The sequence below is a fragment of the Panulirus ornatus genome, chromosome 68, assembly GCF_036320965.1.
Source record: "Panulirus ornatus isolate Po-2019 chromosome 68, ASM3632096v1, whole genome shotgun sequence".
Lineage (NCBI taxonomy): Eukaryota > Metazoa > Arthropoda > Malacostraca > Decapoda > Palinuridae > Panulirus > Panulirus ornatus.
Genome location: NC_092291.1, coordinates 28,021,177 through 28,043,436, shown reverse-complemented (window position 1 = coordinate 28,043,436; position 22,260 = coordinate 28,021,177). Strand labels below are relative to the sequence as shown.

Below are 22,260 nucleotides of genomic sequence, written 5' to 3'. Positions count from 1 at the left end.
AAAATAACATCTTCATCAGGGCCTCCTTCCACTGTGTCCCATCATTACTCTGCATCTACTCCGGTTAAATTTATCACACCACCTTTGGAGAATGTCTGGATCCCCTTGGAAGGTGCTGCAATCTTCCTCATGACCTTGGCATCATCCGCACCTTGGCATCATCCGCAAACATATTCAAGCAGACGTCTAATCCTTCAGGCAAGTCATTCACACAGATCAAGAACAGCAGTGGTCCCACAATACGCCCTAGCGGTGACCCACAAACTAAAACATTGTACAACCGAGTGCCACTTTGTCACTCACTGTTGGCCTCCAGTGCTCAGGTTCCATGAACTATGCAACTATTTCACTGTCGCTTAAGTTAGGATCAGATACAGTCATCACTGGGGAAGGGATCCATCATGTTAAGGAGTTGTAGAGTGTACAAGTGTACAGTGTAGGTTTTACCGAGGTGTGTTGAATACGTGTTTTTGGTGCCTTATTCATAAAACCCAGGCAGGACTGGGATTACATATGTTATAATATCAGTACGTGGTGGTTTGGGGAGGGAAAGTGACAGAGATAAGCCATGCGTTGTTCAAAGGAAAGTAGGTAAGTAAGGTAAGCAGTGTTCACTTTACACGGATGGATGGCCTCGCTTCTCTATGTGACCTGTGGCTCGGTGGGCACAAACACTTCACAATGTTTACACTGTTGTCGACGTCTCAGTTTTCTTCATCTTTTCTCGTAGCCCCTCCTACTTAATTTGTTAGTCGTTCCTCTTATTCTTTAGGGGTTTCGATGTATGGGTACTTCTCGTTTGTGACGAACCGTAAGGCATTACTCTGTATCCTCTGCAGCTTACGGGAATGAGAGGCAAGGCGTGTAGGTAATGGGGAGTAGGTTGGGAGTGGGAGGAATGGATTACAAGAGATATCATTTTTACCTTTCTAAAAAAGGTTGCAGAATCTGTAGAGACTGGTCAAAAAAGAAATTTCCCCTTATGTGGTTCTTCTATCAATATGATTTGCATCAATCCTCTACACGTCTACCCATAACCTAAGATTCTGCAGCTCCTTCTATCTATCTCTGTGGTAATGTCACTGGGTAAGAATTTCTTCTTCCCAGTGCCACTATAGTACATTTATTCATGTTTGTTTTGATTTTCCAATCCTTTTTGACTCTACGTAGTCTGGATACCTTTGACTGTACTTAGACGAGTGTGTTCTGGGAATGTTCTTGGAAATCACTACGTGAGTGGCGTCATCTGTGCACAAGAGATGTTCGCCCTCGCTCCGGACTGGTGAGGGAATGTCCGTTGTGCAAGTTGTAAACGTTGTTGGTGGAAGGACGCTGCCTTGGTGAACCTCGTTCAGTAGAAGACATTTTGGTGAAGTTGAACATGTGGTGATTTCTGTGGTGCATCGACGAAGGAAACCGTACAACAGTCTCCCTGTGGTTTCTGTCATGCTCACCTGTAGTATTTTGCACTGTAGGACGTCTGTCTACACTATATAGAAAGCGTTGCCTATGTTTCTTTGTTCGACCGTGCAATAAACCCCTTGTCTATCTGGCGTAGACTTAGTGGGTCTTCTACCCCACAGCTCGGGATCAAACAAGCAGCTGAGTTGGGACGCAGCATGTTGGAGGTCGTGGCACGCAGGCCCACCTAGCCACCACAGCCCGGCTGGTCTACCAGTACGTATCCAGGGACGTCTTATATTCCACGTTCGTGGACCCCACAGTGTTACTGACGGGTGCAGGCGATGCGCTGAAGAGTCATGAGCCCCGGAGGTTCATGGTATTTTCTATTTTTCTGCTTATGGCAACTTTGGATTTCGGGGTAACATTCTAAATGGCCTTACATAAGCAGCAACAGACAATTAACATTTGAGAGAGGGTGGGAGGCCATGCTTTCCTTCGAAGATTTTCTAATTGTAAATGATGATACTCTCCCTCGTCTGCGTTCTCAAGAGTACAGCCTCGGTGACATCAATCGTTCCCAACACTTCAGCTGTTTTATCGCTTCAGCGCGCACGGAGGACGCTTTCTAACTCGGATATCTTAATCGCCCGCCTTGTTCGGTGTTGTTCGCTACATGGCAGTATTCTATTCGTTCAAGTGTCGTGGAGAGCGCCATCACGAGTTTTTCCTCACTTGTCTTCAAGTCTGTAAGATCCATCATTACTTCTCTGGACACAGCCGTTTTTTCCTACCACGATCGTACATACACAGGATATACAGTGGCGGTGCTCCTACCCCCTCACGCAGCTTCTACCCCACCATGCAAGCCACGCTGATTTTGATCATAGATGTTGCTGTTCTCATGGTGACCTCTTCATCTAAGGTTACTCTCGCCAACATTTTCCCCTGTAACTGCGGTAATGACTTGTGTCTGTATATGGCATTCCTGATTCTCGCACCGTCGTTGCCCTGACTCGTCCGGTGTTAAGCAAACACTGTACGAGTTGACAAGGTACTGAGGGCCTTTAACGTGTACCACATTGGTTTGTTTATCATCAGTTTTGCTTTTTTCTTGTTGCTGAAGTTACTCTTTAAGGCCGTTCTAGGCTCTGGCATCTTAATTTTCAGTGAGACAGTTATGAGGGGAGAGTCGCAGGACAAAGATGCTTGGGCTGAGAGAGAGAGAGAGAGAGAGAGAGAGAGAGAGAGAGAGAGAGAGAGAGAGAGAGAGAGAGAGGCATGGGGGAGTGAGAGTGAGCTGGTGAGGCTGAAGCCAGATGGTTCACACACAGGAGTCTCTTCATTTCCTCTACAGTTACCCTGTTTATCGTCAGTGGTGACACACCACAATGTAATACGTCTCGGAGTTTATCTAAAAATCTTCCTTTTAAAAAAAAAAAAAGTGATTATCAAATGCATCAGACGTGAACACAGCTCGAAAGAAACTGCCAGTGTGGCCCACTTGCCAGATGATGCAAACACCAAGAGTCCACTGAGGAGGTAAACAACTAGGTAACCCATTGCGTCAGCCATCACCACCACTGTCACGGGCAAGACAGATACGCCGGTGTCTGCCGGCAAGACGGTAGTCCACACAATATGATGGAACACAGTCCTGCTGGCCCACGGGCACCAGAGGTCAACCTTGTGGCCAGGGATCGATCGCCATGAACTCATTAACACTCAAGGAGTTATCATGGATTTACACACACACACACACACACACACACACACACACACACACACACACACACTACAACTGGAACTGAGGGTGTAACCATCCATCCTATATCATCATCAAAAGCTTAATGTATGAAGCATAGTATTTACTTCGTAAAACCTCCTGTATATCTGCCACTCTCACTACGCAGATGTCACTCACTCCTCTCCTTGTCCAGAGTGTGGAGGGATCCAGTCCTACTAACCTGACCTCAAGCTCTTATATGATTAATAAACAAATTACTATTATGACCAACCACTTCTGTAAAGCCTCAACTGTACATCTTCATCAGCCGACTCGCTTCCTTAATTCAACAGAACGTTCATTGTTATCATTACACACAGATATATATATATATATATATATATATATATATATATATATATATATATATATATACATACATAATCAAAACTAGCATGCATCAGAGTTAGTGTAGGAAACACCAAAGAAAATGGCATACATGTTAAAGGGCTGACGTAAGTGTAGTATAAGGAATATCCAGAGAACACTTCTGGTCTTCATGGTGCACCAGACCAGCCAGGTCGTTCATATATATTAGGTGGAAACATGCAGCTTGGTTAACCATGCCCTTACCATGGACGATTAGTTGCAGGCTGGCCTGAGGATGCAGAAGTCAGCCCCTGGGAAGTACAGCAATGAAGGCGGTACAACAAACCAGAAAATACACCATATCATTAGCAGAGAACATTACAACAGACATCAACACTACACAACGCCTGAAGACACACCATACGATCATGGCATGTCACTGCACTACATGTAACACCATAAAACACTCTACACTGACCACACAGCACCGCAGTAGACAATACATCACAAGATCATGCACTGACCACACAACTACGCACACCATACCACCAACGCACAATACATCAACCCCAGGACACCACAGCATACCAGACAATGGCACCACACACACACACACACACACACACACACACACACCAGACAATGGCATCACCACGTTACTCTACGTACATCACCATCAAACAACATCGTACTTGCCTGCCAAGGGCTTGACACTCTCACTCCTTGGAATGTTTCTCTCTGAGGACAGAAAAAAGAAAACGGTGTCAAGTGCAAGACTCGGGGAAGGGAAATAAATGGTGGTCAAAGACGAGGCAGGAGGCAACGGGTCCCACCCACCCAACACCGCAGCCCGGCAGTCTGGTCGTGACTCACTTCCCTCACCAGCTGCAGTCACTTCCCTCAATCATGGCGGTAATACTCCCGCGTCTGAAGCACGACGCAGGTATAACACAACTATCCATGACGGAGTCAGTGTCCAGTTTCTCTGGATGACCCTCATGTACTGGGCTCAGAATTCATGACAGACAGGATAAAATTACGAAAAGTTATGTCTGAAAAGTTGAAATGACTGGAACCTGGGTCTACCTGCGAGTTGCTAAAAAAAAAAATCCAAACTGAACTTGAACAAAATCAGACAGACTGAAGACGACTTGAGGGGGACGGTGTCAACAGTACACTAGAGAAGTATCTACAGTGTACCAGACCAGCCAGGCAGTGGGGTCTATGTGGGCCTGAGGGCTGCGGCTTCCACCAGCTTGGTCGACCAACAACCCAATCCAGCAGACTGGGCTGTGGGGGTAAAGACCCCGCAAGACTTCACAAGGCATTCACCAGCCAATCCTCCTACTGCAATAACATCATACAAGGAGAACCTTTACATATATGGTTCTACTAACAGAAGCAGGAGACACCATACTTCCTGCTGCCGGACTCGGGCTGGTTCTCATGGCAGTGTGCCCCTCCTTCTGATAATGACTTAAACCCACCTAACAAATGTACTTTCATCCCACAACTCTGTGTATGTCATGCATAAAGCCACAGAATTCGAAGATACTTCCCACCAAACACTACAAGATATGTTTACTCACATCATCCATAACAATATCTAACCCCATACTTAAAACGTATCCTAATTTTGCCTTATCTTTTCTTACGTTGGAGGCTCCAGTCGCGAACCAAAGTCCACATCAAGGCCGGAACTTGATTGAAATACAGAGAGAATTATGAAACGGAAAAAGAAAAGACAAGGGAAAGTATTTAAGAAATTCTGAAGGAAAAGAAAAATGAGCCAGATCATGGTTATTGAGAAAGATATGAGAAAGTGGGGTTCCAAAGCTTCGACGTGTAGAGGAAGAAGTATCAAAACGGCCCACCCTTGAGTTGCTCACGGCCACACAATAATCATGTGAGGTTGCAGCTTGCCGAGTATTGCGTGGTCTAGCAGAAACCAAATACCTACAGAAGAGGGAAAGTGAACCAACATTGCGGCTAAGGGCAAGAGGGTCAAGTCTGGAAGTTAGCCTATTTGAGTTAATAAGTCGGACAGCTTTCGACTCAACTCTGTCAAGTAAGGATGCAGAGCTAGAACCACCCCAGAAGAGAGAGCAGTACTCCATACAAGGACGAATCAATACCTTGCATACACGAAGCAACTGTTCATAAGAGAAGTTTCGACATCTAAACATGACAACCAATTTGTTAGAGGCAGACTTAGCTATTCCTGTAACATGGGGTATCCAAGAAAGAGCAGATGTTACAGTAACACCAAGTAAGTTCATTGAGTCATGTGGTGGAATTACGGAACCGTCAAAGGAGAGACGAGAGTTGCAAGGAGTTTTCAATAAAGAGATGGGTAGAAATTAGGTCTTGGAGGCATTAAACTTAACAAGATTTTGTGTACCCCACCGAGATATCCTGTCCAACTTGAGTTTATTGAGGAAACTGTGTCAAGGCGAGATGCAAATCGAGTGAGAGAAGAGGGAGCAGAACTGAAGGATGTGGATGAATGCAGTGTTGAGTCGTCAGCGTATGAGTACACTGGACTGTTTGTGGAAAAGACGAAATCGTTGAAAAAAAAAAAAAGGAGAAAAGGTGTACAGGACAGGACAGAACTTTGAGGGACACCGCTGTTGATGAAGCAAAGTTGGGAGGCTGAGCCATTAACAACCACAGAGATAGATCGACCGGAGAGGAAGCTAGATATGAAGGAGCAAAGTGAGGGAGGGAAGCCAAAAGAGGGGAGCTTAGAGAAGAGACCCCGATGCCACACCCTGGTAAAAGCCTTAGATGTGTCAAGGGCAACTACACATGACTCCCTAAAATCTTTCAGAGATGATGACCAGACATTACTAAGATAGGAAAGAATATCACAAATAGATGTCGCCTTACGGAAGCCATACTGGCGATCAGAAAGAAGACCATTCCATGTGCCTTACTTATTATGTAACTTTTAATATAATTCAATCACTGTGGTCCAGCCCCTATAAAAAAGGTCACATCATTAACTTGTAATGTAATTCAATCATCGAGGCCCAGTCCCCGAAGCTTTGGCGAACTCTGCATCCTCTTTAGCGTCACCGCCCACGGGATGGCTTGGAGTGCACAATCAACTCGCCGATCTTGCTGCAAAACTCACAAGCCATCACCACAGCTCTCAAACTTAACTGTCAACATGATCAAGCGGAAAGGATCATACACATTACGAATTAAACAGGCACTTAACAGCTTACAATGAAACGTAAAAGGAATGATCACAATGACTGACTAGACACCCTGGCAGACGTGTGGACAAAGAGACATATACAGGAAGACATCAGAACAAGTAGCCAGACATCTGGATACGTAAAGGCAGACTCTAGACACATACAGGTAGACATCAATCACATACAGATAGACAGAGGGACACATACAGGTAGACATCCGACCAAATACAAACAGACATCTGGACATGCACAGGCAGACATTAGATTAATACATGCAGGATTCCGGATACAATGCGGGAGACATTCGGACGTACACAAGAAGGTGCAACATGCACAGAGAGAGAGAGAGAGAGAGAGAGAGAGAGAGAGAGAGAGAGAGAGAGAGAGAGAGAGAGAGAGAGAGAGAGAGAAGCCGGGGGAGGGAGGGCGGGTGTCATGGCAGGCGGGAAAGGACGACATTTGCACGTGACAGGTACAAGGGCTACCCCGTCATCACCCACCGTTACTGGTGGTCACACCACACTCCTCCCCTCACTCAGCACACCCCAATCATATAACCACTATCAACACCCCACCCTAGACACATCACCACCATAAACCAAACAACCATACCTAAGCCACACAAAGACCATCACCACCACACTCCAGCCACCGTCGGCACCACCAAACCCTAGTCAAGCCACCACCACGACACCATTAAAACGCGCGCGCGCTCACCGGCTCATATCTAGGTTAGGTACCATTTAGCTGTGTGAGGTGTTATCATCAGACAACACACAGACGCCGGCCACCTGCTGCTAAACCTGCTAATTTTCCCAATCATGTTAACTTTCCCTCCACAACAACTTGTCATGACCTATGATCACACCAGCCACCAACTTTCCCTCCTTCCCTTTAGTGTCTGTAATTATTATACTCAGAAGCAACACTTAAAGTACACTAGACATCGTTACACTCATCTTCACCTCCCCCTCAACATACGACGATACATCTTCCCACAATTCTGTGCTACAAACATTAACAAAATTACCACAGCACTGAAGAGGTAGAGGTTGGTGTAGTGTAGTTACGGACAGGCCTGCACAATGCAGCAGGGATGTACAATGTTCCAGCAGGGGCAGAGTGCACCTGGGGAGGACAGTGTTTCTTGGGTGTGTGCTGTGAAGTATCAAGGGTTATCCGGGAGTTGAAATGGCCTTGTGTACCCAGAGAAATAAGGAGGATCGTCAAACGACCCAAGTTTGAAGACTATGTAAGTGCACAGGGGTGTACAGTCTCCCAGAAGTGTACACTGCAGTCGTGGAGCACATTGTAGTTAGCTGAGAGTGTAGCAATGAGAGGCATCAGCTCGAACTGTTTACATTCATTCCACTCGCCAACAGGTAAGGTCGCCAGCGGAGGCCACAGGTATCCGGACAAGTATGACGAAGAATTAACTAGGCTTTGCACAGTGCACTGGACCAGCCTCCCATTACAGGATGTGACAAAATGGGAGCTACAACACCCAACAGCCTTGTACATCAACGTTCGCCAGGGAAGCTGAAGTCACAAACCCAGCTGTGGGAAGAAGGAAGTGTCTGAGGTAAACGTTAAGATAAGTGATGTTCAACGTAATTAGTTTACACCAAACGAGACGAGGGGGTTTACTGTGACTCAAGAGTATACCAGTGTATACGAATCGTGATTAACAAATGTAGGGTGTACCAGGGACTGAGTTTACCTGGTACAAGGATATCCAGGTTCAACCCACATCACATGTACACTACACAACGGGTGGCAAGTGTATGCTACCACCTGACACCCACTCGACTCTACTCTACCCTACTCTATTCTACTCTTCTCTCTCTCTCTCTCTCTCTCTCTCTCTCTCTCTCTCTCTCTCTCTCTCTCTCTCTCTCTCTCTCTCTCTCTCTTCGAAGCCCCATACCTATACCCGGCACAACAGCTGCTCCATCAATCTGTTTGTGGTCGAAGCAGCCTAGCCGACATCATGACAGCCGCCCGGCTGATCAGCACCACTTGTAAGGTATTTATCCACGGCGTTGTGGGTTCTCCTCCTCCTCTGGCCTGACGTAGGTATGAGGCTTATCATGTCTGCAGGTAAGGACAGGACGGTCCCAGGCCCCCCGCATGTCACCACTATCTTCTCTACTGACACGGCTTTTACCTCCTGGTGATGATACTTCACAAGATCTTACTTACTGGTGTATTTATGGCCACCGGGCAGGAGGGAATTATTTACGAGTGTACAAGGTGCAGGACGACTGTAAGTACAGTGTAAGATGACAGCGATACCGCGGCTTCCGCATCTCATAGCAAATGCTGACTAAGTCTGGGTGACTTCAAACCTACCTAATGGTTTTGACTTTTGTGTACTGTGAATGTCAAGTATTTCCTGGGACGTAGAACATACCAGGGGCGGGCCAGGGGTATAAAGTCTGCCACTAGGGTTCAGTGTACTAGGAACATGAAATATACTGGGAGTGGAGAGCATACAAACCTCAGAACAAAGTAAAAGGTACAAGAGGCAGCTGGAGTGAGCTATGAGTCGAGCCTACAGCAGGGAAGGAATAAGCAGTAGAGCCAAGATATAAGGTATGGCGGCGGCGCACTGTACAGTACCTAACACAACCAACCATACCGAGACCAGTCCCTAGAGAGGACCTAGTGCTTGACGGGCGACGCCGAGATGGCGGGTGAGGAGGTTGGGCGCGCGTGTACGGAGTCCTCTCTCTCTGTACCTCTGCTATACCCCAAGACCTGTGCGTTTATGTATATCACACACTACACTCTGTAAATGACCCACAATTATTCCATTTTCAGCGGCTCCTGATTACCTGCTGATGATAATGGAGTGTCCAGGTAACCCAGCCAAGCCTGACCGTCCAGGCTTCCAGTCTTGTGGGCCGACCAGCAACCCCGGGTCGTCGTCATCAACACACAAGCACCTTGATAAGCTCCATCTTGTAAGCACCCACAGGTGGCTCAGTGCGGAGTCCTTCATGGTCGTCAGGTGAGCAGTGGCCAGTCCTCGTGTAAAGCTAGACAACCTCCCTGCCCGTACCTCCACCAACCTGACCGTCTTCCACCTTGTGCATTCCAGTGGGAAAATATTTCCCTTTCAATCTGGAACTAAATATATCAATTTCCAGGTGAGGAACAGCTGTTGCTTTACACCGTGTTCAAAACTCTTGCACTCAGAAGTTTATTCTTTTAATTGTCCTCCATTCATTGTGGCGCATGTGCCTATTTACTCGTCGTTAATGATGAACATGGCTGTAATAAACATTAATTCATCAAATGACCCGGAGAGGAGAGAAGAGCAGTAGCATCTGCACCTGACAGTCTTGGTGTGTAGCACACAAACGGAGACACAGACAGTGGTTCAGTAATGACATATTATTTACGAAGTGTTAGTACTGGATCCTGTACATCAGTAAATGTACTGCTGGAATATGCAGTGGCCACTGCTTTGAACTCATCACCGTACACAACGTCTATAGTCTCACATATCAAGGCTAGCTCAAATCTCCGGACTCACAGGCAATATTCACGATTTACCTTCAATTCTACAGATGATCAAATTCTCTGAATATAAACATATACGTAGGCGTATCTAAGTTCACGTCATGTAATTTGAAAATTTCTTGAAGTAATGGCAAATAGTGAATTCTGTTGAGGCTTGAGTTTTGAGCTGGGTGTAGAGTGAACCTGGGGGCAGGTCGTGGAGGCCTTGAACATCGCCGACATCACCTGCAGGCAGCGCCACCACCTCCCTCACAGTACACATCAGACTCCACAACCTGTAGTACACCGTCACTCGCTGCCCTGAAAAAAAAATGTCCTACACTGATTTGTGCCGCAAGAGCACAGAAGCTGTTGTGTCTTCGTACTCATCGCTGGGCTGTGGCGGGCGCTAAAGACGATTCAAAGTGCACAAACGCTCCAAGGACTGAGCCTCAGACTGGCCTATAAAATAGTAAGGGAAATGTTTACAAGGACTGGGAAACATCAAATGATTCATTTAACAATTTACAAAGTGATTGAGCATAAAGGTTGAACAACAGCAAAAGATTTCTATGACACGATAAGTAATATATGAAATATCAACAATAGGCAAAGTTAGGAGACTTTTCAAGGGTCTGAGACAGAACATTGTTATGAATGTAATCTTGCACATATCCAGTAATGTTCGGTAGGAATTACCTCTGAATTCCCTGATCCCACATCCGTCAAATACGTAGTGCTGTCGCTAAAATCAAAAGGCGCCACAGACACAGGTAGAAAATACCTTGAACACCCGCGGCCTAAGGCTGTTCAGCACGTTGCCTGCGGACATCAGAAACACTGTGGGGTTCACGGTGCAGGAACTCACGGCGGACCTGCTGGACAAGTGTTTACACGGTGCACCCGACCAACCGGGCTCTGGCGATTACGTGAGCCAGCGTGCAGTGGCTTCGACAGCTTGATGACCCAAGGACCTAACTCATCAGCCATGGACCATCTCGACTGGTGAGGGTAGAAGAACCCGAGGTTTACGTCAGGGTCAACACCAATAATTTGGCCGGCAAAGTTTGCAGCTGGTCTCTTGTTATCAGCAAGAGGGGGCCATCTCCTACGAGCATCAAAAACCCAGCTTGAGCTGGATGCCTTCTGGTTCTAACAAGTCAGTACAACCAAAAATATAACTGGTATGAATTTCCTTACATCACCATGGTCGACGGACATGTCTGTGGGGATTTCACTTTATCTTGAGCACAAAAGACTTGGTTCAAGTTGTTTCTGACTGATTGCATAGGTTTAAGGGTTATTAGCAGGTAGATCAAGATTAGCCATTTCCATCCTTCGAGGCATAAGCTATTATTAACTCATCAGTCCTATCATACATCCACCGCAGGAATAAGCTTTTATTAACTCATCATTCCTATCATACATCTTGAGCCAAACATGTTAGGGGAACCACAAGGAAACCGGACTCTACCTTCATTTTGGGTAATTTCGCTGCACCTGTATCTTGCCTCACCCACAAATATATTACACTCATGCTCAGTCTAGACGTCTGGTGGTGCAGCTGCACTATAAGAGAGCCTCTGTCAATCAGATTGTCCAGTGTAGTCTCGAGTATGTATACTCAGCTATTAATCCTGACTCCACGTTCGAGGTGTAAGTCATCACTGCGTGCTACAAATGTTCGTTGTTACTGTGGCTAAGATCTTCATATTCCACCATCAACCTCAACTCACACTCTGATTTGAGCTAAGGCTTTCAGGGTAGGCCTATGACTCCCCTGCAGTAAGCCACAGGAGTTTCCTGGGTGTGTAATGATCATGGTGTGTAGCAACAGTTGGCTGCCGGACTCCCTTACACAGACAGACCAGTGGCATAATGGAGTCTCAACTAACCAACCTGCTGACACACACACACACACACACACACACACACACACACACACACACACGAGTCCTCACTGAGATATACGTAAACTTCTATACTCAAATTATCCCACAAACCTCAAGAGGCAATGCAACCAATCCGATCATTTGCACGGCACAACAGAACTCAGGATGCAGGCCTTCTTCACCACCGTCTCACGTAACGTCTTTCAGCTACAAATCCCCCTTGACGACCCATCACTTTCTTCCCACTAACTGACCACTGTCTTCCCAAGTCACCCAACTGGCTGCTCTCAACTGCCCTGATGGCCGCCACGTCATTTCCTAACTGTTGCGGCGGACAATTTGTAACCAGCGGCCGACAGCCCTCCGAGGATAGGAAATAAAGGAACCGCCATTTTTTTTTTTTTTGACACAAAGAATGTCGGCTGGTGAAGAAGAAACACATCAATACCATCCATCAACCCACGTGAGGCGACCGTCTTCAGGCCTTCCTCTGCAGCCTTTACACGCACCCTCGCGACACTGTAGCTTCTCTGATGACAAGAAATAATCACGCAGTGATCTTATGGGAGGACCCATAGGTCTTTCCCTGAACCCTCCAAAGATGATGATGCTTCGCAATGTAACACTTGTTAACTCTACTATTCTAGACTTTTCATTGCCAAGAAAAGAGGTATATCCAGTCATAATTTTCATGACTGCCAATATTAAGCAAATGCAAATCGGCCGAGTCCTGTGTGCATATATACGTGGCAGCTAAGAGAACGAGTGTGAACGAATGTGGCCTTTTGTGTTTGTTTTCCTGGCGCTACCTCGCTGAAGCGAGGGGTAGCGATGCTGTTTCCTATGGAGCGGGGTTGCCTACATATATACATGTGCACATATGTGTATGTATGCATATACACGTGTATGGGCGTATATATATATATATATATATATATATATATATATATATATATATATATATATATATATATATGTGTGTGTGTGTGTGTGTGTGTGTGCACATATATGGGTGGATGGGCCTTTCTTCGTCTATTTCCTGGCGCTAACTCGCTGACACGGAAGACGGCGATCAAGTATAATGAAATAAAAAAAATTATATATATTTACATATATATATATATATATATATATATATATATATATATATATATATATATATATATATTGCTTTGTCGCTGTCTCCCGCGTTTGCGAGGTAGCGCAAGGAAACAGACGAAGGAAATGGCCCAACCCACCCCCATACACATGTATATACATACACGTCCACACACGCAACTATACATACCTATACACCTCAATGTACACATATATATACACACACAGACACATACATATATACCCATGCACACAATCCAAACTGTCTGCCTTTATTCATTCCCATCGCCACCTCGCGACACATGGAATACCATCCCCCTCCCCCCTCATGTGTGCGAGGTAGCGCTAGGAAAAGACAACAAAGGCCCCATTCGTTCACACTCAGTCTCTAGCTGTCATGCAATAATGCCCAAAACCACAGCTCCCTTTCCACATCCAGGTCCCACACAACTTTCCATGGTTTACCCCAGACGCTTCACATGCCCTGATTCAATTCACTGACAGCACGTCAACCCCGGTATACCACATCGATCCAATTCACTCTATTCCCTGCCCGCTTTTCACCCTCCTGCATGTTCAGGCCCCGATCACTCAAAATCTTATATATATATATATATAGGTAACTTAAGAGTAAAAACTTTTTCAGTAAGTAGCTCACTATTTCTCCCATGCAAAACCCCAGTGGGTCCTGAGGCATTCGTCACCTGGGCCACCCACCAGCTGCGGGGTTGTCCGGGACCAACAAAGAGAACTTGGCTCTACCCTGAAGCCATCCACTTGTGAAAATCGTACTGAAATGCCAGCATTAGTGGCGTCTGCGAGTTACGATCAGCCATTAGGGAAACAGCGTGATACGTGAGGGTAATGCAGTACGTTTGGAAGGAGCGAGAAGCCGGTAAATGTTCGTACTATAACCGCTCTTGTTTTCCCATAGTAATATTAAAATGGCCCACAATGATGGTGCTACAGTGATGCCAAGACGCATCTGACGCTTCCTCAAGGTCCCCAGAGGCAATGAGATGCAATAGGGCTCACCGTCGCCAGGCAGTAAGAGAGGAAGCCCTCCTGCACGACCGTCCACCCTCAGGAGGTGCAAGAGCCGGTGGTTCAGGGTGATGACCTGCGGAGCAGACAACACCTTCCGCACAATGGCCTCAGTAGCCACACTACCGTGAGAGGAGAGGTTGGTGCGTCGGCTGCCGCCTACAATTACCAGAGGAAATGTCTGGAGGTAGAACAGTCGCACCCCACCAGGAACCTCGTATATCATGCTCATACTAACCTAATCATCACCAGTATTATCTTGAAACTGATTGCAATGGCGAGTCATCACATGACGGTATAAATCGTATCCTGAGATTATAAGGACTCGCTTGATTATTAAGACAGGATGCAAAGAATACAAAGAACCATTTCACTGTTTTTATGTGGTAAACATTTTGCCAAACCTCAACTCATACAAAGGAGAGAGAGGTGAGTTACGGGTATCTTCAAAACACATTATCATTACTCTCCTGGAAAAGGTTTCAGATCCCATTACCCCACGAGCCAGGTCTTGGACGTGGCTAACTCTCTGGCCTCTCTATCAACGCCAACACAACACACAAACACACACACACATACGAACACCAACTTCTGAAAAAGCTTCACAAGGGTTCTTTATATATAGAGAGAGAGGAAGAGAGGAAAGTCATTGGTTCTCAGTGAATGTAGGTTTGCGGCAGGGGTGTGTCATGTCTCCATGGTTGTTTAATGTGTTTATGGATGGGGTTGTTAGAGAGGTGAATGCAAGAGTTTTGGAAAGAGGGGCAAGTATGAAGTCTGTTGTGGATGAGAGAGCTTGGAAAGTGAGTCAGTTGTTGTTCGCTGATGATACAGCGCTGGTGGCTGATTCATGTGAGAAACTGCAGAAGCTGGTGACTGAGTTTGGTAAAGTGTGTGAAAGAAGAAAGTTAAGAGTAAATGTGAATAAGAGCAAGGTTATTAGGTACAGTAGGGTTGAGGGTCAAGTCAATTGGGAGGTAAGTTTGAATGGAGAAAAACTGGAGGAAGTGAAGTGTTTTAGATATCTGGGAGTGGATCTGGCAGCGGATGGAACCATGGAAGCGGAAGTGAATCATAGGGTGGGGGAGGGGGCGAAAATCCTGGGAGCCTTGAAGAATGTGTGGAAGTCGAGAACATTATCTCGGAAAGCAAAAATGGGTATGTTTGAAGGAATAGTGGTTTCAACAATGTTGTATGGCTGCGAAGCGTGGGCTATGGATAGAGTTGTGCGCAGGAGGGTGGATGTGCTGGAAATGAGATGTTTGAGGACAATGTGTGGTGTGAGGTGGTTTGATCGAGTAAGTAATGTAAGGGTAAGAGAGATGTGTGGAAATAAAAAGAGCGTGGTTGAGAGAGCAGAAGAGGGTGCTTTGAAATGGTTTGGGCACATGGAGAGAATGAGTGAGGAAAGATTGACCAAGAGGATATATGTGTCGGAGGTGGAGGGAACGAGGAGAAGTGGGAGACCAAATTGGAGGTGGAAAGATGGAGTGAAAAAGATTTTGAGTGATCGGGGCCTGAACATGCAGGAGGGTGAAAGGCGGGCAAGGAATAGAGTGAATTGGATCGATGTGGTATACCGTGGTTGACGTGCTGTCAGTGGATTGAATCAGGGCATGTGAAGCGTCTGGGGTAAACCATGGAAAGTTGTGTGGGGCCTGGATGTGGAAAGGGAGCTGTGGTTTCGGGCATTATTGCGTGACAGCTGGAGACTGAGTGTGAACGAATGGGGCCTTTGTTGTCTTTTCATAGTGCTACCTCGCACACATGAGGGGGGGGAGGGGGATGGTATTCCATGTGTGGCGAGGTGGCGATGGGAATGAATAGGGGCAGGCAGTGTGAATTGTGTGCATGGGTATATATGTAATGTATCTGTGTGTGTATATATATATGTGTACATTGAGATGTATAGGTATGTATATTTGCGTGTGTGGGCGTGTGTGTGTGTGTGTACATTGTGTATGGGGGTGGGTTGTGTCATTTCTTTCGTCTGTTTCCTTGCGCTACCTCGCAAACGCGGGAGACAGCGACAAAGCAAAATAAAATAAATAAATAATATATATATATATATATATATATATATATATATATATATATATATATATTTTTTTTTTTTTTCATACTATTCGCCATTTCCCGCGATAGCGAGGTAGCGTTAAGAACAGAGGACTGGCCCCCTTCTCTGTTCCTTCTTTAAAAAAAAAAAAAAAAAAAAAAAAACAGACGAAAGAAATGGCCCAACCCACCCCCATACACATGTATATACATACGTCCACACACGCAAATATACATACCTACACAGCTTTCCATGGTTTACCCCAGACGCCTCACATGCCTTGATTCAATCCACTGACAGCACGTCAACCCCGGTATACCACATCGCTCCAATTCACTCTGTTCCTTGCCCTCCTTTCACCCTCCTGCATGTTCAGGCCCCGATCACACAAAATCTTTTTCACTCCATCTTTCCACCTCCAATTTGGTCTCCCTCTTCTCCTCGTTCCCTCCACCTCCGACACATATATTCTCTTGGTCAATCTTTCCTCACTCATTCTCTCCATGTGCCCGAACCATTTCAAAACACCCTCTTCTGCTCTCTCAACCACGCTCTTTTTATTTCCACACATCTCTCTTACCCTTACGTTACTTACTCGATCAAACCACCTCACACCACATACTGTCCTCAAACATCTCATTTCCAGCACATCCATCCTCCTGCGCACAACTCTATCCATAGCCCACGTCTCGCAACCATACAACATTGTTGGAAACACTATTCCTTCAAACATACCCATTTTTGCTTTCCGAGATAATGTTCTCGACTTCCACACATTCTTCAAGGCTCCCAGAATTTTCGCCCCCTCCCCCACCCTATGATCCACTTCCGCTTCCATGGTTCCATCCGCTGCCAGATCCACTCCCAGATATCTAAAACACTTCACTTCCTCCAGTTTTTCTCCATTCAAACTCACCTCCCAATTCACTTGACCCTCAACCCTACTGTACCTAATAACCTTGCTCTTATTCACATTTACTCTTAACTTTCTTCTTTCACACACTTTACCAAACTCAGTCACCAGCTTCTGCAGTTTCTCACATGAATCAGCAACCAGCGCTGTATCATCAGCAAACAACAACTGACTCACTTCCCAAGCTCTCTCATCCCCAACAGACTTCATACTTGCCCCTCTTTCCAAAACTCTTGCATTCACCTCCCTGACAACCCCATCCATAAACAAATTAAACAACCATGGAGACATCACACACCCCTGCCGCAAACCTACATTCACTGAGAACCAATCACTTTCCTCTCTTCCTACACGTACACATGCCTTACATCCTTGATAAAAACTTTTCACTGCTTCTAACAACTTGCCTCCCACACCATATATTCTTAATACCTTCCACAGAGCATCTCTATCAACTCTATCATATGCCTTCTCCAGATCCATAAATGCTACATACAAATCCATTTGCTTTTCTAAGTATTTCTCACATACATTCTTCAAAGCAAACACCTGATCCACACATCCTCTACCACTTCTGAAACCACACTGCTCTTCCCCAATCTGATGCTCTGTACATGCCTTCACCCTCTCAATCAACATCCTCCCATATAATTTACCAGGAATACTCAACAAACTTATACCTCTGTAATTTGAGCACTCACTCTTATCCCCTTTGCCTTTGTACAGTGGTACTATGCACGCATTCCGCCAATCCTCAGGCACCTCACCATGAGTCATACATACATTAAATAACCTTACCAACCAGTCAACAATACAGTCACCCCCTTTTTTTAATAAATTCCACTGCAATACCATCCATGTGTGTGTGTGTGTGTGTGTGTGTGTGTGTGTGTGTGTGTGTGTGTGTGTGTGTGTATATACATATATATATATATATATATATATATATATATATATATATATATATATATATATATATATATAGAGAGAGAGAGAGAGAGAGAGAGAGAGAGAGAGAGAGAGAGAGAGAGAGAGAGAGAGAGAGAGAGAGAGAGGTAGTAAAAGCTTTACGGAAGATGAAAGCCGGCAATGCAGCAGGTTTGGATGGTATTGCAGTGGAATTTATTAAAAAAAAAGGGGGTGACTGTATTGCTGACTGGTTGGTAAGGTTATTTAAAGTATGTATGATTAATAGTGAGGTGCCTGAGGATTGGCGGAATGCCTGCATAGTGCCATTGTACAAAGGCAAAGTGGATAAGAGTGAGTGCTCAAATTACAGAGGTATAAGTTTGTTGAGTATTCCTGGTAAATTATATGGGAGGGTATTGATTGAGAGGGTGACGGCATGTACAGAGCATCAGATTGGGGAAGAGCAGTGTGGTTTCAGAAGTGGTAGAGGATGTGTGGAGCAGGTGTTTGCTTTGAAGAATGTATGTGAGAAATACTTAGAAAAGCAAATGGATTTGTATGTAGCATTTATGGATCTGGAGAAGGCATATGATAAAGTTGATAGAGATGCTCTGTGGAAGGTTTTAAGAAAATATGGTGTGGGAGGCAAGTTGTTAGAAGCAGTGAAAAGTTTTTATCGAGGATGTAAGGCATGTGTACGTGTAGGAAGAGAGAAAAGTGATTGGTTCTCAGTGAATGTAGGTTTGCGGCAGGGGTGTGTCATGTCTCCATGGTTGTTTAATTTGTTTATGGATGGGGTTGTTAGGGAGGTGAATGCAAGAGTTTTGGAAAGAGGGGCAAGTATGCAGTCTGTTGTGGATGAGAGAGCTTGGGAAGTGAGTCAGTTGTTGTTCGCTGATGATACAGCGCTGGTGGCTGATTCATGTAAGAAACTGCAGAAGCTGGTGACTAAGTTTGGTAAAGTGTGTGAAAGAAGAAAGTTAAGAGTAAATGTGAATAAGAGCAAGGTTATTAGGTACAGTAGGGTTGAGGGTCAAGTCAACTGGGAGGTAAGTTTGGATGGAGAAAAACTGGAGGAAGTAAAGTGTTTTAGATATCTAGGAGTGGATCTGGCAGCGGATGGAACCATGGAAGCGGAAGTGAATCATAGGGTGGGGGAGGGGGCGAAAATTCTGGGAGCCTTGAAGAATGTTTGGAAGTCGAGAACATTATCTCGGAAAGCAAAAATGGGTATGTTTGAAGGAATAGCTGTATGGTTGCGAGGCGTGGGCTATGGATAGAGTTGTGCGCAGGAGGGTGGATGTGCTGGAAATGAGATGTTTAAGGACAATATGTGGTATGAGGTGGTTTGATCGAGTAAGTAATGTAAGGGTAAGAGAGATGTGTGGAAATAAAATGAGTGTGGTTGAGAGAGCAGAAGAGGGTGTTTTGAAATGGTTTGGTCACATGGAGAGAATGAGTGAGGAAAGATTGACCAAGAGGATATATGTGTCAGAGGTGGAGGGAACGAGGAGAAGTGGGAGACCAAATTGGAGGTGGAAAGATGGAGTGAAAAAGATTCTGAGTGATCTGGGCCTGAGCATGCAGGAGGGTGAAAGGCGTGCAAGGAATAGAGTGAATTGGAACGATGTGGTATACCGGGGTCGACGTGCTGTCAGTGGATTGAACCAAGGCATGTGAAACGTCTGGGGTAAATCATGGTAAGTTGTGTGGGGCCTGGATGTGGAAAGGGAGCTGTGGTTTCGGTGCATTATTACATGACAGCTAGAGACTGACTGTGAACGAATGGGGCCTTTGGTGTCTTTTCCTAGCGCTACCTCGCACACATGAGGGGGAGGGGGTTGTTATTCCATGTGGGGCGAGGTGGCGATGGGAGCAAATAAAGTCAGACAGTATGAATTGTGTACATGTGTATATATGTATATGTCTGTGTGTTTATATATATGTGTACATTGAGAGGTATGGGTATGTATATTTGCGTGTGTGGACGTGTATGTATATACATGTGTATGTGGGCGGGATGGGCCATTCTTTAGTCTGTTTCCTTGCGCTACCTCGCTAACGCGGGAGACAGCGACAAATCAAAATAAATAAATAATATATATATACATATATATATATATATATATATATATATATATATATATATATATATATATATATATTTTTTTGCTTTGTCGCTGTCTCCCGCGTTTGCGAGGTAGCGCAAGGAAACAGACGAAAGAAATGGCCCAACCCACCCCCATACACATGTATATACATACGTCCACACACGCAAATATACATACCTACACAGCTTTCCATGGTTTACCCCAGACGCTTCACATGCCTTGATTCAATCCACTGACAGCACGTCAACCCCGGTATACCACATCGCTCCAATTCACTCTATTCCTTGCCCTCCTTTCACCCTCCGGCATGTTCAGGCCCCGATCACACAAAATCTTTTTCACTCCATCTTTCCACCTCCAATTTGGTCTCCCACTTCTCCTCGTTCCCTCCACCTCCGACACATACATCCACTTGGTCAATCTTTCCTCACTCATTCTCTCCATGTGCCCAAACCATTTCAAAACACCCTCTTCTGCTCTCTCAACCACGCTCTTTTTATTTCCACACATCTCTCTTACCCTTACGTTACTTACTCGATCAAACCACCTCACACCACACATTGTCCTCAAACATCTCATTTCCAGCACATCCATCCTCCTGCGCACAACTCTATCCATAGCCCACGCCTCGCAACCATACAACATTGTTGAAACCACTATTCCTTCAAACATACCCATTTTTGCTTTCCGAGATAATGTTCTCGACTTCCACACATTCTTCAAGGCTCCCAGAATTTTCGCCCCCTCCCCCACCCTATGAGCCACTTCCGCTTCCATGGTTCCATCCGCTGCCAGATCCACTCCCAGATATCTACAACACTTCACTTCCTCCAGTTTTTCTCCATTCAAACTCACCTCCCAATTCACTTGACCCTCAACCCTACTGTACCTAATAACCTTGCTCTTATTCACATTTACTCTTAACTTTCTTCTTTCACACACTTTACCAAACTCAGTCACCAGCTTCTGCAGTTTCTCACGTGAATCGGCCACCAGCGCTGTATCATCAGCGAACAACAACTGACTCATTTCCCAAGCTCTCTCATCCCCAACAGACTTCATACTTGCCCCTCTTTCCAAAACTCTTGCATTCACCTCCCTAACAACCCCATCCATAAACAAATTAAACAACCATGGAGACATCACACACCCCTGCCGCAAACCTACATTCACTGAGAACCAATCACTTTCCTCTCTTCCTACACGTACACATGCCTTACATATATATATATATATATATATATATATATATATATATATATATATATATATATATATATATATATATATCATAAACAGATCTGTTCAGAGTGTCATTTTACACCCTATATATAATCCCTATATATTATCTGGTTTTCACTTTTTTCCTTTTTTACAAATGAACAAAAACGTATGTCGCATTCGACGAATCAACCCGAGTGTGTAAAGTGATGAAGCATAATCTTAGTGTGTGGGTGTCTGTAGGCTGTATAGAGCTGCCTGATTCACTCCATTAAACAAGGGATGACAGAGAGATTGAGACATACGTCCATCAGTACCGTATGAAGATACTTTTTTGAGGTGTATATATCGTAGCAAAATATTGTATTTTCTATCTGAACGCATTTGATGACTTTCTACCCCAACTCCTCGAAGCTTTTGGAAATCTACCCTCTCACGGATTCCCCCCACAAAGAAAAAAAAAGAAAAAGAAAAAAGAAAAAAAGACAGGCGTTTTATCCAACACAAGTTTTTCATTTCCTCCGAAATTCGAAAACACTTCCCCTTGTGTCTCCCTTCACCCTGTCATCAACACTATATTTCAATTAAGGCTGGGCCGTGATGTGGACTTTGTCCGTGACTGGAGCCGCCAACAAAATAAAAAATAGAATCGTATACACGTATTCCAGCAAGCAGAAAATACATAAGTTCAAAGAGGCAACTTAATGAAAGCATGTGTTAGTGCTATTGTTTAACACTGTTTTAGAATTGCTTTGCTTCCTCCTTTATGAAGTGGGGCTACGTGAGGCAGTTTTAAACTTTTTGGGGGAG

The 22,260-nt window shown here is 45.1% G+C and overlaps 1 protein-coding gene across 3 annotated transcripts in view; it reads right to left on the bottom strand.

Annotated features, from left to right (window-relative positions):
- Positions 1–22,260, bottom strand: part of LOC139747255 (rho-related GTP-binding protein RhoU-like) — a 796,670-nt gene that overhangs the window by 421,723 nt on the left and 352,687 nt on the right. For all 3 annotated transcript variants that reach the window (XM_071659343.1, XM_071659344.1, XM_071659345.1), the window contains exon 4: positions 4,193–4,234. In XM_071659343.1, coding sequence (XP_071515444.1) covers positions 4,193–4,234 — 42 coding nt within the window. The remainder of the gene's footprint in view (positions 1–4,192; positions 4,235–22,260) is intronic.